This window comes from Tinamus guttatus, unplaced genomic scaffold (genome assembly GCF_059628265.1).
Source record: "Tinamus guttatus ecotype Peru unplaced genomic scaffold, ASM5962826v1 Tinamus_guttatus_pri_ptg000080l, whole genome shotgun sequence".
NCBI classification, from domain to species: Eukaryota; Metazoa; Chordata; class Aves; order Tinamiformes; family Tinamidae; genus Tinamus; species Tinamus guttatus.
Genome location: NW_028288614.1, coordinates 1,820,725 through 1,838,055, shown reverse-complemented (window position 1 = coordinate 1,838,055; position 17,331 = coordinate 1,820,725). Strand labels below are relative to the sequence as shown.

Sequence of the window (17,331 nt, the reverse complement as noted above, 5' to 3'; positions counted from 1 at the left end):
ATCCAGTGGGAATCTGAAATAGTACTGCATACTTTATCATTTCTTTATTTTTTATCTTTCTCTTTTCTCTCTCTCTCTCTCTCTCTCTCTCTTTTTTTTTTTTTAATCATGTCTTTTATCTGTTAGCAGCCCAGGGCATTGCAGCCCTAATCAGTCTGGACTTGACCAGAACAGTCCACATATTCACAACCTTGAGGACCGACAGCAACAAAAGATATTTCCTAGAGTGGAATTCGGTGACCAGAAGGAGGTGACACCATTTTCAGATGGTGCCACTCCACCATATGCCAGGAGCCCATCACCCCTAGACTGCACTGGTTCCCCAGGAGTGCGATTCACTATCCCAGTATCCAGTTCACTATCCCAGTATAATATTTCAAGCCATCTGCCTGACAGCTTCCTGGGGCAGCTCCAAGGATGAGAACTGCAAATGGTAGAGGTAGAGATTTGTTGTCTATTATCTCATGTCTACAAGACCAGCTTTTGGTAGTACAAGTACAAGTAACCATGAATCACAGAGTTTTCTGAGTAAAATGCAACACTCACGGGGTTTCGGTCACAGTAAAATTCCCAGATGCTAAACTCTCACTTGAAGAGTTAACAGAATTATATAAAATATTCCAAGGACCTTACATGCGTCCACAGAGCATGTGGATAAGCCATCCGTTTTATTTGTTAATTGGAAGAAGTAGCTAATAATAAACCAAAATGGAACAGGAAATTCAGTTAGTGCCTTGTAAGAAATAAGATCTTCACAGAGGGCTCTGGCAACTTGCTCACTTCAAAACTGATCTTTTTCTAAAATTAATCAGCTATTTCATATTTCAACCACTTTAATTTGTCATAAATATGCTCTCTTCCCATGCTACAAGTTTAACATTAAGCTCTGTATAGCTTGTTCTATTTCACTTTCATGCTCTGAATCCATATTTTTTTCTAAGCAACAAGGGTCTATTTTTTCCATTTTGACCATCTATCCTTATTTGTATTTTTTGTAGTCCTTGCTGTTCCTGTGATTAATAAACATAACTTTGATTAAGTGATAGTGTTTATGCTTGAATAGGTTCTATTATACACTGTTAGGTTTTCCACTGTATACCTTGGGTAAAACTTTGATCCTACTTCCCTCCCAGAAGGAAAAAAAATCATTTTTGAAGAAAATACCTGCACATAAAATTGATACATAGAGTGGCTGATTGATTCTTTACAGTTCTACAAGGTTCCTCTCTCCCTAGGTACTTTAATGGTAAAAAGAACTTTATTCCTGCTTCTTGTCACTGTTTTACATGCTCAAATGGTCATGGATGTGTTATTGTAGATGTTCCTCAAGGTTATGTGATCTTCAAACAGCTTCTTCCATGAATGAGTTAGGTCTTAACTCTGTATTCATCTATTAGGAATTAATGAGAAACCTTGTTGTTTTGTAGAGTGAAAAATTGTACCTTCCTTGGGAAAAAAAATCCTGGGACCCAAGGATTTTTGAAAAAGGCTAAAGAGGGAGAAGGGAGAAGGAACCTAAAGTCTTCTGTGATTTTACTTTGGTGGAAAATTTCCAACCAGGAAGAAATGACTCTTGAGCCTATAGTTAAAGTACAGTCAAAAATGTCAGATTATGTGCTAGCTGCTGTGATATAAAGATTTAAGTATTAAATATCAAGTACTTAGTGTTTACTGATATTGAGGGGTTTGATACATACGGACTTTGCAGAAGTCCTCATATTTTATATATTGATGATAGCAGACATAGGGCACCAATGACATGGAGAGACAAATGTCATGTCTGTGCTAGTAGGTTATGCGGGGCCAGGGACATCCCCAGGCACTGGCTGATGATCATCCAGTCATTAGAATGGTTTGTTAGTTTGACTTGGGACACCTACCAGTATTTGGACTGTTTAAACGTGGACTGACCATGTTTGGGAGGTTACCTTTGATGGGGGATCTACTCCCCTTAAGCGTAGATACAGCAGCTAGCAGAGGGGGAGAAGGGAAGGGTTTGCTGTGTGAATGCAAGTCAAGCTATGCCAATTGCCCTTGAGGCTAGAGAACAGTCTTTGACCTGTTGTAGCTACATCTTTAGCAGTAACCAACATGATCCAATGGAATGTTGCTCTGCAGAGCCTGGGGATGTTGAGGTTATATCCCTGGCACTGCTCTGTGTTGGCTGGGGTGACTGTAAACAAGTCAGTTAAGTTATCTTGGTCTCTTTCATGCACATATTTAGTCAACTGGCTATTTAGATTCAGCTGTGCCAAATGGAGTTTATCTTCTGTAGTGTGTTGGTAGACATAACTGGAGAGGACCTGTTCTAAGCTGGAACCTCTAGGGGTTCCCATAATACAAACAATAATAGTGAAGAGAAGGAATGACATGTGATTGCTTGTGAAATAATTGTCTAGTTTCTTTGACAGATGTGAACTGAGAGACTGTTCCGTTTGCATCAGACACACAAAATCATGACTATATCTATTTCGTATTCTTCTCCATTGCACTTGAGAGCAGTTTTGCAACTATATGTGTAACAGATTAAAAATCAACAAAATTAGCAGAGCTCCTATTGGATCTGTCAAGGGAGATCTCCTTGTGAAAAAAAAGAGCATAATTTTGTTCACTTTTCAACTCTTGTGAAATAAGATAAACACTTAGCACATGAAGAGCTGATCTATGTAGGTGGAACATGCCTAAAGATGGGCCTTAACCTTCACCTGTCACAAACTTTCTAAAGTAACCATGGAAAATCACTGAATTGCCATGATTTACTTGTAGGCAAAATGAAATTATTGACTATTTACTGGATCTCATGTGTGCATGATCAAAAGAAAGCAATCATTAAAATGTGCTGATAGTGCTATAAAAGTAAATGTGTAATGGAAATGATCACTGCTCTTCTAGCAAATGCAGATTCTGCTGGCAGCTGATGTGCATATCTGGGCACATGCCAAGAATTACTGCTGCCTCTGACAAGCTCACACCACGGGGTGGTCATAAGGCTCCTTTCACGCTGGGGACCCGCCTCTGGATCAGCTGAATAATTAAGTGTTTGTTTCCTTCCAGATGAGTACAAGAGTAAAGCAGCCTGTGAAGATGACAAGCTGAGGCTCAGCTGTAAGAAGAGCATGGTGATAGCCGTTTACTCTGCTGTCTTTGGAAGGACACAAGGAGGCAGCCTGGAGTGTCCGTACCAAAGCCTAGGGATGCCCATGATTGGTAAGCAGGGGGATGTCTTGACAGAGCACACTGATTTACATGGGGTAATTTCATTTTTTGTCATCACGGCACAAATCATGGCTAGGGAAAGCAGAACTTGGCACATGTAACCTACTGCTGTTATGCAGCTAATGTGTGGCACCTTGTTACCCAATAGCGCTCTCTATCACGAGCTCTGAACTCCCAAGGTTCACGTACACACCCTAGCCCGGTTACTGAGCCACATAATTTTGGCAGATTCATCAGACTAAATGCTTGAGACTACTGCTTGAGTTTCTTGATAATTTTCCTTCCTCCTGGTATTTCAGCCCTACCTAATGGAAGAGTGTATTATCAGTAGGTGTTATGGACCTCTTGTGGTAAAGTAAAGCAAGAGATTGTATTTAAATTTTAATAAAAGTTAAAACAATGAGCAAAAATTCTCAAAACAAGCTATTAAGTTGCATCATGTTGACTTACAGTATTTCAAGTGGCTTCTTTTTTTCTAGGCTATCACAGTCTCATTTGTTCATGTCTTAAACATCCATAAATTTTAAAACATTGCTACAACTGTCTGTTCTCAAGCCAAAAACAAATGAGTTTGAGTATTTTGAACTGTGTCAGATGTCCACAGTGCAAAATCCTGTGGTCAGCATTCCTCAGTCTCTGCAGAGGTGAGAGTGGATGGAGCGGTTTACCCAAAGGAATCCCTTCTAAAGGGAGGAAGTTTCCAGATGGCTGTACAGGGAATCTCGGTATCTATTCAGCTGTATCTGGAGATGTTTGCCTTCACAGCTGCTGATCCGACACCCTTACGGAATTAGCATGCTGTTCAGATGGCGACATATGAAGTGACTGCTTAGAAATATGATATACACATGATGGGTGTCAGTAGGAAACCACGGGTGGAATCAGGCCAGCCAGGTTGCTTGTGCAGCATGGTGAGTGCCTGAGTTGTGTTGCTGCAAGAATCTGTGCGCTTGCAGCATAGCCGAGTAGTTCAGCCTCCTACCCAGTCTCATGGTTCCGATGTATGGCAGGAGAGTCACAGTCCCTTAAAGTGTTCTCCCTTGTCTTCTGCGGTGAGTCATCTATCCCTGGATGTGCTGCAGGTCGTTTCAGCTGCCAGAGAACAGATGTTAAAGCAGCTATGCTTGACAAGTTGGCTTAGGCCTTTTTTATGTGACATATGGGATGGGCTGAGAGTGTGGACACTGGTGGCTATAGTGGTTTAACTACCAGTTGGTGACTTTGACTACAAGGTGTTAACTTGCTGAGCTGGTGAAACTTGATGGGCTGACAGCATATTCCCAAGCAGCGAGCTTTTCCGTCCTTGGTGAGAGTGCAGGAAAAGGAATTTACAAGTGACAAAATACTGGTGTTGGGGTGTGCTTTCTGAGCGCACACATGAAGCAAAACTCTTCAATTTGAATGAAAGCTGCAAAGGGTAAAATTTTGCTCTTGCTGAGGAGCAAAGTCTTGAACCTTAGGCCAGCTGAGAGCCAGATATGTGGCACTAGGGAAGGGAGGCAGTGGATTTGCAAGAGCAAAGAGAACAAGCTGTGAGGTATGACAGCAAGGCTGAAGTGCTTGGATTTCTGAGTGCTTCAAACTGGCCTTGTGAGCTCTATAAATTGGGATGTTTGCCCAAGGAAATAAGGAGTCTGATGGTAGAGTGTGGCAAACACACTGCTGGAAGGAGGCAGGGCCTTCCTTCGAGGCCAGCTCTTAGTCACAAGAGCAGGTTCAATACAGAAGAGAATAAGGCCAAGCTAACAGTGGGAATGTCTAGGTAGCTTTACACTGACATCCAGTGTAGAGTTTTAGGCTGTGGACTAAGGCTAAAAGAAATTGAGTTGTTGGACATCTGTTTTGTGTGAGATGATGTGATGGTACAGTGCCCTTAAGATGCAGTTAGGAGAGGTGGGTTGGTAGCTGTGGTATCACTTCTATATTGGCTCTGAAAAAGAGGAACTAGTACAGATGCCATCTGCGACACAAATCAGAGAAAAAGCATAGCTTTACTGTGCTGAGGTGGGGGGGTTATAGTCCATGTTGCTACTAGGAATTGTGGGAGGGGAGCACAGAGTTCCCTGAACCTTCTTCAGATAACAACGTATTTCTGCCGTGGCCCTGCTTAGTCCAGGAGGAAACTGTGTTCCTTCAGGAGTGGGTGAAAACATCACGGCTTGAAAATCCAAACTTTCTCTAGCTAGAGAACGTTTCTCTGCAGGTTTCCACTGCCCTGCAGTATGCAGAGGGCCATCATGTGGCAGCCTTTGATCCTGAACATTAGCAACGAGCTGATCTAGCACATCTAACTGTATGACTGTGGCTCCATGGCAGCATCCAGTTCCCATAAGGCAGAATCCAACTCCTTTCTGCACTGGAGGATTTATTCTGTTTGAACTTTGTGGGTCCGATGATTTGTATCAAGTCTAAGCCTTGGCAAGAGACCTTTTGGTGGGAAGCAGACCCTGGACAAGTTTGCAGTGATTATTTGTATTTGATCAGCATGAGATACTGCTGAGTGAAGAATTCCTCACAGTTATTCCCGAAGATGTGTATCTGTCCTTCCTCTCAAAATGAGGTTCATAAAATTTTATTCTATTCTTTTTCAAACAAAACGCACATTTATGTTGCATTTAGAAACCTGCAGCTTCTACATGTGAGGCTTTAATTGAACTGAGGCATGAGAAGGGGAGGAGGAACAGCACAGTAGACCATTGCATTCATTTCCAAATCTGCCACAAAATGAGTGGACAAATCATTTACTGTGCGTTGTTTCTGTTTTGTAACATTTGCAGCCCTTTAACACCCACATAAGCTTGTGAATAGTGTAGGATCCCTAAGTAAGACTTCCTACACCACACCTTGCCAAATGTATATTTTCTCCCTAATGTCTTAGCTTAATGTGCTTAGCTTCTGAGAAGGAAAAGTTGTTGGAAGAACTGCATCTTATCCCTGTTATATTAAGAGAAGAAAAATCTGCTAGGATTCCTTTTTAACCAGAAACATGCTGAAACTTGTGTTTCTGACCGTAATGGGAAACCCCTGCAAACAGCTGGACCCTCCTTGAATGCCCTGGAAACTCTGAAAAGCTCCTATAGGAATTTGACCTTATTTGTAACTCTCTTAATAAAGCTTCCACTTTGCTGCTAGCATGGGCAGAGACAATGCACAGAGCTTAGGGAGGTCTCTGGGGAAAGAGTTATTTGCAAGCAACAAAACATTAATATTCCTTAGCCCAGCGAGTCCTTTGCCTCTTTATCGTGCTGTTCACAGCTGCCTCTGTCTGCATCTCGTTGAGTGACTTGTTTATAGCGAGAGAAGCCACTTTAAAAATGACCTTTCTTTTTACTTGTATCCAAATGGAAGCTAATGATCTAATTAGGGAGCTGAGGAGGAGGAGCTTGGATGTAAAACAATTATCTTTTTTATCGTTTAGTAGAACAACATCCTTGATCGCATTCAGTGCACCTGACATGTTCATGTGTATATTTGTACAGCAGCTCTTGCTGCCCAAAGGAAATGAGACGAATGTGTCCTGCTCACCTCTAAAGTCTGGATCTGGGTCTCCTTCTCAAGGACTCTGTCTCTCTCCATCAAGTATACAGAAAACCCAAAGCAAATTCACTCCTCGTCTGGTTGAAGGGTTCGGGGCTTGGAGACAGAATCGGCACAAGTTCATGGAAACTCTGGCTCCAAAGCTGAGGTTAAAGTCATGGTATGTGGGCAGAGCTGAGTACTGAAATGTGAAATGCCCTTGCTACCTAACATAATAGTTCTCTCCTGTATCAATACAAAGAGAAAATGGTTGTGTTCACAGAGCCCCGAGGCAACTCGGGTCAGTGGTTCTGTCCAGCTTCTTAGATCTGATAATGCAAGAGCAGGGAATTGAGTTCAGCAAAGGTTGACTGTGCTTTAGATGCTTCAGATTCCCAGGCATTTGTCATTTGGAGGCAGGGCCAGAAAGTCATCGCACCCAGTTTGTACTGATTTCCTCCTCTTATTGCAATGACTTGAACCAGAAGCTTCTCAGTCTATCACATAAATATCTATTTCACTATATAAATAATAGACTCTTATAGTCTAGACTAGATCTAGAATAAGTATGAAATACAAGCAATAATAATAATAATAATAAAGGCCATGGACACGTTACTCTTCCTGCTAACAGAAAATGGATTTGAAGAGATTACTGCCCCTCTGTCCACTCTCCATCCACGTTCTTGTCTCCCCTCCTCCATGTACAAAATGTTGCCACTCTACATTTCTGTTAGTACAAGTTGGTGGCTATGGAGCGTTTGGAGATGCTCTTTTGCCTGATCTGACCATTCTGCTGCTGATGACCGTGGTGCTCGGTCTGGGGCATGAGCAGCACTCAGCAAAGCGAGTCACATTGCAACCTTCTTCTTTAATGTGCCCGTCGGGCGTCCAGAGTGCGCTTTCCTGTAGGTGTGATACTCTCTGTCTACGTTTGATTTACATTCAGTGCAGAAACGGCCTTGTTATGTGTAATACTGACAATTAAAAACACGTTTTTAGAGGTTGAGCTGTATATATGTAGTAAAACCCAGAACTATCCAGGTTTGAAAGCTAAATAAATAGCAGTTGCTGTTTAACTTGCATATAATACCTTATTAAATCTAAATTAAAATGAAAATCCCATTTAGAAGTCTATAAGCCAGAGTGGGACAAAGACTGCTTTCAGAAAGTTGTTTTCAAGTTCTAGATAGTTAGCCTATTTCACTTTTTGTTTCAAAACACCAGGAGGCAATTAAAATCACTTTACAGCTCTGTTTCTAAAAAAACTCAAACTATTGTTGTATTCCATAGAATCGTAAAAATGATTTATATAAAATTATAGGGTTTCATGTGCACACAATTGGCTTTTTCAATGATTAAAATCCCTTCAAATTTTTTCTGGGAAAGATCTTTTTCAAAGCCAAGGTTTAACTGGCTTAAAAAAACCAGAAAGTTTACAGTAGAGTATAAGCCCCCCTGAAATGGTCTAAATAAAAATTCTTATAGCAATAATTTAAAAGGCCCTAACAAGCTTTGCAATGATACACAATAGCTATTTGAAGAAGTACAGTGGGTGTTTGTATTCAGTACGGTCATCTTAAGTGATCTTACAAAAGATGCTTCTTGCCCTGCTATTAGTTGAAGGAAATACATAATATACTTCTCAAAAGCAAAGAGTAGAACTTCAGAGATGTAAATTTGTAGCATCTGTTTTCCATGGAGTTATTCGGAATGAAAACCAGTGTAACTTGTTCAGAGCTGGTAAAAGTTCCTCTTAAAATAATTCCGATGTCAATCAAGAATATGACAAGATTACTATGATGCTGAGCCTGAGAAACAGAGATAATGTGAAACCTGCGAGGTTGCAAGCACACACTGTTTTATTTTAGGAACCAAGGGCAAGAAGTGACTTGCAGGTTGCGTCAGGTGGGTAGTTTCTTAAAGAAGAGAGCCAGCCTCACGTATTTGGGAAGTTTAGACTTTGCTTCAGCCTACATGTAGTCACCGGCACCCATTGAAATGTGCCCGTAATCTGGAAAACTTTTGTTTTTGTTTTGCTTCTGTTGGGCTGCAATAAATTGGAAGGCCAAGTGAACTCAGCTGAATTACGCAGTAGATGCACTGAACTGCAGTATCCGTATCTTGACTCATCTGAAGGAAAAGCTCTTAGCTCTTTGCTTTTTATCATGAGTGCCTTATAGCCTATAACCAACCATTTTCTGCTGCAAATTAAATCATAAAATTTTTACTATCCCTTCCAGACCAAATCTTCTTTGTTCTATGAGACTTCTTGGAGCCAAGTTTGAAGCTGTCTTCAGATTCTTGCTTTAGCCCCCCCAAACCTGCAAAGTGGGATTCATTTGCTCAGTTTTACACACTCTGAGTCAGTCTCTGCAAAACTGGAGCCTTGTATGTTTTATATGAATTTTGGTTCCAGATGCAAAAGTGATAAGATGATTTGAGGTTGCATTAATAAACCAAGTGGTTCTAAAATGTAACTATAGCATCTGCAATTAAGTCTGCAATCGATCCTTCAATTGCAGTCTCTACATGTAATTAAAGTTTTTTTTAAGACCGTTTTCTCTTTTCTGGCCCACTGCTAAAATTTCCAAAGTTTTATGAAGTGTTTGATGAGTAATTTTTCTCTCTTTCATTAAAATGTACTTTTTAATATGAAATTGGCCTTCTTAGCACACCCTCCTTGACGCTTGGATGTAGGAGTTTTTATTTAACCATCGTTTTCCAATGGTATCATACAAGATATAGATGTTAAATCCAGCTTCACCAACACCAGGTTCCCTCCCACTCTTTGCAGTAATGACCATATGAGTTTATATCAGAAATCAAACTCATCGTGATACGGAAGCACCAGACACTGCAGAAGCATATATCAGATAGTTCCTCCAACACAAAAACTTGAAAAGTCTCATTTTTTTTTCTTTTTTTTTTAAATGTGTGTGTGTGTGTTTATGGGTCTGGAAAAGTAACAGATTTAATTTGTAGTTTTTCCAAAGTCTCTTGCTTTATGAAAGAGCTGAACTTTGTCTCAGCCCCTATGCTAGTGGAGCATCCTTAACATACATGAGAAACTGTCCAAGAGCAGAAGGGAAGCTTCCTTCACTCCTATTTATCATACAGATCCTCTTGCACAAAGAGACAATCTTGAGTCACTCCGAGGTAAAATGTGAAGGACGTTTATCTCAGTGGCAAGCCTGGATTACTTTACTCCTACTTTCATCCTCCTTTCCCGTTCCCTGAAGATTGTTTTCTCTTTTGGCAAATGAGTAGATAACCACAGCGCTGATTCAGACCTCTGTCAGGTTTCTTTACAGGAATTAAATTTCTCTTCTGTTAGTTGTTTGACCTCTGCATCTTCCGTGTTTCATTCTGTCCTCCCTGCTTTGTTGCTCTCAGAAAATAACTAGTCCTGCTTTGTTCTTTAGCAAAAGGTCCTGCCGCATGTTTTGGAGAGAAATTGTCCCCTCTTTGGGAGGGTGTTCCCTCCTAGAGACGTCAGTTATTTGGAATATGTATCTTATTCCCTCAAGGGACTGTTTATTTTAACTTGTTCTTTTTATCTGATCCTTGAAAGATAGCAAGGAAAGCTAGGGCTCTGCTGCCTTTTTTAATTCTGGGTGATGGTCTGTTCCCGATGCCTTTACTCTGAGCCAAAGTGCCACAGATTTCATCTCTTAACCAGGCACCACCAGCCATGTTCCAGTTCCTAAACACACACCTCACATATACATTAGCGAATAATGTTCTAGGCAGTGAATCTCTTTCTGAAGCTTTTTATTACAGCCAATCATTTCATCCTCCTGATACCACAAGAGCTCATGCTTTTTGGCATGTGGATTTCAAGGAAACAAAGAATAAAGGTTTGTTCATTTAACGATCTGATGCTCAGATGAAAGAGTTTATTGTCGTGATTAGTAATTACAAAGACACAGATGCTCTGTGGTGTCAGATGGTAAAACAAGGGCGACAACCTGACAACGTGGCATGGCAGGTTGAGATTGGATATTAGGAAAAACTTCCTAGGAGTGTACAGTACAGGAACCAGTTACACTGAGTGAATTTTGAGACTCAGGTAGACTCCTACAGCTATATTCTAGCTATATTTTAGTTGTATTTTATACTTCTACAGCTGATCTGACTGAGACTCCTCTGAGTTGAAGTTCAGACCACATAATATCCGAAAGTTCCTTCCAACCAACGCTCCTATGATCCTGAAGTGTGTGAAGAAGGGGGAGAAATGGCTTTCTTTTTATTCTAACGGAGTAATCAGTGCTGGGATATGCTCCATGTGCTGCTCCCTTTCTAGTCACATGCACTGCTTGTGGAAAATCCCTTTGCCTTGCCAGATGCTAACATGTTAACTTTTATGGTTTAGGTACACGTGGCCATGTGGCCCTGGAAAGCCTGCTCAGCAATATAGGAACCTGTTTTTGCAGGCTCAGCATATAGTGAGTCTGATCATGAGCCTAACAAAATGCACAGATGTTTTGGGGCATATGCCCAGCTTAACTATGGGGTTAGTCATCTATCTTAAAACCAGGTGTCTAAATCTGTTTGTGGGTCCTCTTGTGACTAGTGCTGCCTTAGAGGAGGCTGTCGTCTCTGGTAGAACATCTGACCGTTACTGGAATGCAAAATTTAACAGTTTGGAAACATTCTTTCAATCCCAGATAGTTTCTGCAACCAAAAGCAGCAACGTATGGCTTGGCTCAAAATTTAGATGTGTCACCCTTGTTGGAGAAAAACAAGTAACAGCGAGTAACCAGAGTAACGGATGTGATTAATAGGCTTTGGCTCCAATTTGTTTTTTTTTCACCAGGAAGAGTAATAAAGAAATACCCATGCTGGGAAGCAGCTTTAAACTGACTAAAACCCATTCATTGTGGTGAGCTTGATGATATGGACATTACATCACTGAGACTGATTCCAGGATTAAGGCGAGTGCTCTCTGCTAACTGCAGCTGGTAAAGTCCTTCCCCAGTAGACCAGGGAGGAGTATCCAGTCTAAGAGTCCTGGAATACGAAATGCAACTGGTAGGACAAATTACCCGCTGAGGGCTTAGAGAAAGAGCTGGAATGAAACTGCCCAGCAGTGAGTGTTTGTGAAGTGATCCCACAACAGGGAATTCAAACAGACCTTTCAGTAGCAGCAAGAGCGGATGGATGTGCAAGTTTTAGAAGTTTTAGGAAGTGGGGGCAGGCATAAAGAGGATAAGACAAGCTGATATCACTGTTCTCCCAGATCCAGACTGTAGTTTAAAATATTCCAGAAGCACAGCTGATGTCTTTAAGTACTTTCATGTGTAGAAGTTTCACCATAGCCAGAATTCACATTTGCTCTTCAGCAGTGTACCGAAGCAATTCAAGATCAATGAAAGCAGAGGATAAATCTGATTCAACCTATGTAAGTGGGTTCTCTGTGATCTCTGAAGTGTTATTTTTTTTTAATTCTTATGTGGGGAATTTGATCTTTGTGTACTTTAAAAGATTATTGGCATGGGTTTGACTATGCTTAGCAATAGTTACCTCAATAGTAGCCGATTTAGATGTTGGCATTTGTGAGAGTCCTTCTTCCCCATATCTCTGATACTTGATCACTTGTCTGTCACTGGTAGTCAGTATGATATTTAATATAACATGCACAGTTGGCACTCAGCAAGCAAGAAAGCAAAAAGGCAGCAAAGGAAAAGGTATGTTCCCTGAAAGAGGCATGCCAGCTGGCTCCGATGAGAGTACCACATCCAGTCTTCCACTTGTGAAGACCTGGAAAATAGGAAATGAGCCGGCTTCAGGGGACCAGAGCTCAACACTGCGCTGTCACACTGCTAGCCTTGGTTCCCTTGCATCTTTTGAGGGTGACTAAGTGCATAGCTGATGGGTAAGAGATTCTTGGCTTGGCTTTCTGAGCTCTGGGAATAGGTGCCTGACAAGTGAAGTTTTCTGACCTGGCCTTGCCTCCTGAAGAGGTGCTAACGTGCTTGAAGATCTCATTCCAGCACAGATCCCTGAGGATGTGTTTACATTTGGAAGTTAAATTATCTACATGCACTTCATAACATGAGTGATGTTGAGTATTTTTATCCTCCCAGGACATGGGATAAAAGAAAAGACTGCATTGGCACTTCTGAAGCTGATTGTCATAATGGTGACTCTGTGATTTATGAAGGTGCTGTAGCCTCATCTATCACTCAGCCATCTTTTGGGTGTATTATTGACATCTTCAGTGCTAGTTAACAAGGGAATAAAGATGCTTGAATATGATATTTTGACATCAAGTTGAATGATCTCCTTATCACAAATCCTTTGAAGCGCATGAGGGAGATGGTCCCATCTGTAGGTTATGATGCCTCTCTTACACTTTTTGGTTCAATGTGTTATGTGGAGGACTGACGTGTTGACAGGTGAAAAAAAAAAAAAAGAAAAAAAGAAAAGAGAGACCAAGCTAATTTCAGTATCCTCCTGGCTAGTAAAAGGGCTACTTCCCTTTTAGGTCTGGGACTGCACAAATCATTTCTTCTTAGATCTTGTATGGATAGAATATGAGAGAAAATTTCCTTTTATGAACAAAGCCTTTCAAGTGAGTGTTTTGTCAAATTTTGTGCAACAGAATCAAGTTTCTTTTTTTCAGGACTGTTTTCATACAACTGTAAGAATATGACACAATTGAAGCTCAGGCTTTACCATGGGAGAAATGAGAGCGGTGTTTGGATTTGCCATGTGGGAGCCTTTTCAGTAGGTCTTGTGAACTGGATATATGAGATGAGTTTTTGCCAGTCTTGCACTCATGATATTTCAGGGCTCATTAGAGTTTGGAGGTAAGGGACAACAGTGAAGACCTGCCCAAATTATAGTTGTTTGCCACTAGAGCTAAGAAAATAAGTACTACAAAAACCTCCACAAAGATATGCTGAAGTCAGATTGGCAGCCAGTTACAAATGACACCCCTTGGCAGTCGGTAATGCATCATCTTCACTAACGACCTGGATGATGGGGTGAAGTGCTCCCTTACCAAGGTTGAGGGTGATACCAAACTGTGCAGTTGTTACACTGGTGGAAAGGGCTGCTGTTCAGAGGGACCTCAATGGGATGGAGAAACCTTGTGAAATTCCATGAAATTTGAAAAAAGGCAAGTGTGAAGTCTGGCGCCTGGATAACACCCTGCAACACCCCAGGCTGGGGGCCAGCTGGCTATAAAGCAGCTTTGGAGAAAAAACACGAGGGGTTCCTGGGGTGCAATTTGAAATGTGATTCATCCGTAAGCTTTTGTGTCAATGAATACTAAGCAGACACGGGCCTGTAGTAGAACAGAGCAAGCAGATGAAGGAAAGGTTTTATTCGCCATTTGATGCTTATGAGACTGAAACCAAAGTAGTGAAACATCCAGTTTGAGGTTCCTCAGGATGATGTTGAAGAACCGGAGCGAGCCCAGCGAAGGGCCACTAAAGCTGGTCAGGGGACCAGAGCACATGGCATATGGGGAAAGGCTGAAGAAGCTGTGTTTGTTTGGCCTGGAGAAGAGGATGCTTGGGGGTAAATTATTGCTGTCTTCTGCTACTTAAAAAGTGATTATGTAGAAGACTTTTCTTGGTTATGCAGAGCAAAAAAAAACAAGAAGCAATGAACACAAGTTGCAGCAATGGAAATCTGATTAGGTACAAGGGAAAAAATTCTCCACCTGATGAGTGGTTTAGCCCTGGAACAGGTGCTTGGGGAGCCTGTGGAATATTTGTCTGTGGAGATTTTCAAAACTTGCCTGGACAAATTCCTGAGCAACCTGATGTAGCTTCAAAGTTGGCCCTGCTTTTAGCAGGAGGTTGGCCTGGAAAACCTCCATGTATTGCTTCCAACTAAATTATAGTGCGGTTTATATGCTGCAGTCCCAGGAGGTGGCTCTTATCCTGGAAGCATTTTCAGTGTTAGGTTTGCAACCTGTCCTTGTAAAAGAGACTTTTTTTTTTTTTTTATCTCTGTTTCTTACTTCTGTATTAGGCGATTTCATCCTTGTCTGTAACTGAAGCATATAGAGTCTGGCTAATTTTGACTAGTGCAGTTTGGACTGGAATGACCTGATATTGGAGCCTTGAGCATTTCACCATTGATATTTGATAAGTGAATATGGAGGTGTAGTCTATGCCATGATAAACTCTATATCAGAGGCCATATATGTCCTGGAAATAGATCATCTATACTGTTAAAACAGTAGCGTGGTCCATGGCATGGTTGGTTGCTTTGGACCAACTAACTCTATCCTGTCCAGGAGACAATCTCCAATCTCCAGGCAATCCTGGAGGTGGGTTATAGGGCTGGGCCTGGGACCATTCCCATTAGGCGGTGCTGACATGACAACTCTGTTTTGAGGAGTAAGAGTGCTCAGTAGCACTGTTCCACAGCAATTGGCTGCATTTACTGCTCGGGTATTACACCTCAAGCTACATTTGCACTGGTACCTGGTTCTGAGGAAGGGGCTAGAGCTCTCTCCCATGACCATCTGTAGACAGTGAGGCATGTTTTCCGTAGCAGCATGGACAAGGTTGTCCTCTCCTGGGGAAAATTAGATGTAATTAGCTGGTAAAGGTAGCTTCTGGATTGTGCTCACTTACTCTGTACTCATTAACTAGTCTGTGCTAATAAATACAGTGATCCAGGGACTGTTGCCTAGCCCCAGGGCTGACTGGCCTCATGTCTCTACAAATAACCTGTCTAGCCCCTGTCACCCCAACCCTTCTTCCACTCAAGAGATTCAGAGATGCTTCCTGCAATCTGATAATTGGGAACAGCTCTATTATATTGTTCCTGTGTACTATCTGGAGCAATGCTAGTTGGCACAAAATCCTGCTAAGAAAAATGGTAATGCTTATACAGGGTGGTCTGTCATGGTGTGTCAAGGTTTGAGCTTGGTTTGGTCTCCTTGAAGTCAACGTGGATGAGGATCTTAGCCTGCTCAGGAGGACAGAAATCTTCAAAATCAAGACATGACTGGCAATAGCTAGAAATGCCAGTGATGTTAACATGAGGATATACCACAGAGAAAAGAATTAGAAGCATTTTCTTTGTGCTGAATCTTCAGGTCTTGTAGCTGAAGAGTCAACCCAGCTGATTAAGGTGGAGGGCATATTAGGGGCTTAGTTACTGCTTGTTTTTAAAGGAGGAGTGTCCCAAAGGGTGAGCATTGCTGGAGAGATATGCAAAAACCTTGCCATGCCTCCCCAGGAGCAGTAATGGAAGCTGCATGGATGCTGTCCGCTCTCCTAAGGAGGTGGCGTGCTCCTGTGTGGGAGGATGAGGCCCTGGTGCAGACAGCCTCGTAACGAAGTCTGTTTTGCGTGAGAACAATAACAAGTAGAAAGAATAGGCGCCCACCATGAAATCCAGTGCAGTGCTTAAATTTGATGAGTTTCTTTAACTGGACATTTGACAAAAAGACAATAAAGCCGTATTGCTGCATGCCAGATGTTTCCATTGGAACCCCTGACACTCGCTGGATCAAAAATCCCCTAAGGAAGTTTGGGTGGTTCAGTATGAAATGCACATGGGGCCCTTTTTCCTATGTTCTTTTGTTATTCGCAGCATGTGAAATAAAATACTGCCTTCGATTTGAACATAAAGTTGTGTTGCCCTCTGGGCTTAGTGTTCTGTGGCTTTCTTGTGTCTATCATGGCTTTTGTGGTGCTGGTTCTAGCATTCAATACCTTTTAGGGTTTCTTTTCTCTTTTCCCGACTCCTGGTTACTGACCAGGAGTGATTTCCTTTCCCTCTAGCTTTCCTGCTGCTTTTAGCAACTGCTTGATGTTGAAGACTATTCTTCTTGTCAGCCTCTTGTGCTTGGCCCTGGCCAGACAGTGAATGCAAACTATCAGTCTGGCACCTCAAAGTTCAAGAGCTGCCTCTGCAAATCATTTTCACCTTAGCGGAGAAAAGAGTAGTGAACAATCTGATAAAATGTAATACTTGGGGAAATATTTACCTTTGCAGCTTTGCTTATTCTAAAGCCCTGATATACCAGACATTTCTAGTTGCATGGGATAAACACAGTTAACAGAATATTTACACTCAAATAGTAATGGGTAAAAGTATAGATATTGGACCTCCTAGACGTCATGAGATTTAGAAATAGATCCTTTAAGGCCAAACAGGCATGCTGGTCGTCTCTGTCTGCAGAATGGGGCTAGAGATGTAACTACAGACATGGCGCAAATTTCTAGAATGTAACAAAAACTAAAAAAGCCTAAAAAACATACCTGGACTCTACCTATCTCTTCCTCTCAAAATGAAACAAACAAAACCAGGAAAAAAACAAAAAACTAACACACTCAAATCAAATTAGAATTTTGCCCTTCCCCAAACAAAATCACGTTTATCTCCCTTCTACCCATGAGGTGGGAATTTGCTAATAATCATAGAATCATAGAATGCTTAAGGTTGGAGTTACTTTGATAGATTGCATTATCATAGTAATACAAATAGATCAGCAGGGCTTTACTATTGTAAGAGTATTATATAGTAGTATTTGTGTAATTTATGTTCTTATGAAAGTCTCCTAGTTAATGTAGAGGCTCGTGGCTTTTCTGGATGAATATACTTGAAGGAGAGTCCTGAGGT

General features: G+C 41.5%; 1 protein-coding gene across 1 annotated transcript in view; it reads left to right on the top strand.

The window, feature by feature from the left end:
• Window positions 1-17,331, top strand: part of EVA1A (eva-1 homolog A, regulator of programmed cell death) — a 186,281-nt gene that overhangs the window by 69,425 nt on the left and 99,525 nt on the right. The window contains exon 4 of the mRNA XM_088520115.1: window positions 3,055-3,207. Coding sequence (XP_088376241.1) covers window positions 3,055-3,207 — 153 coding nt within the window. The remainder of the gene's footprint in view (window positions 1-3,054; window positions 3,208-17,331) is intronic.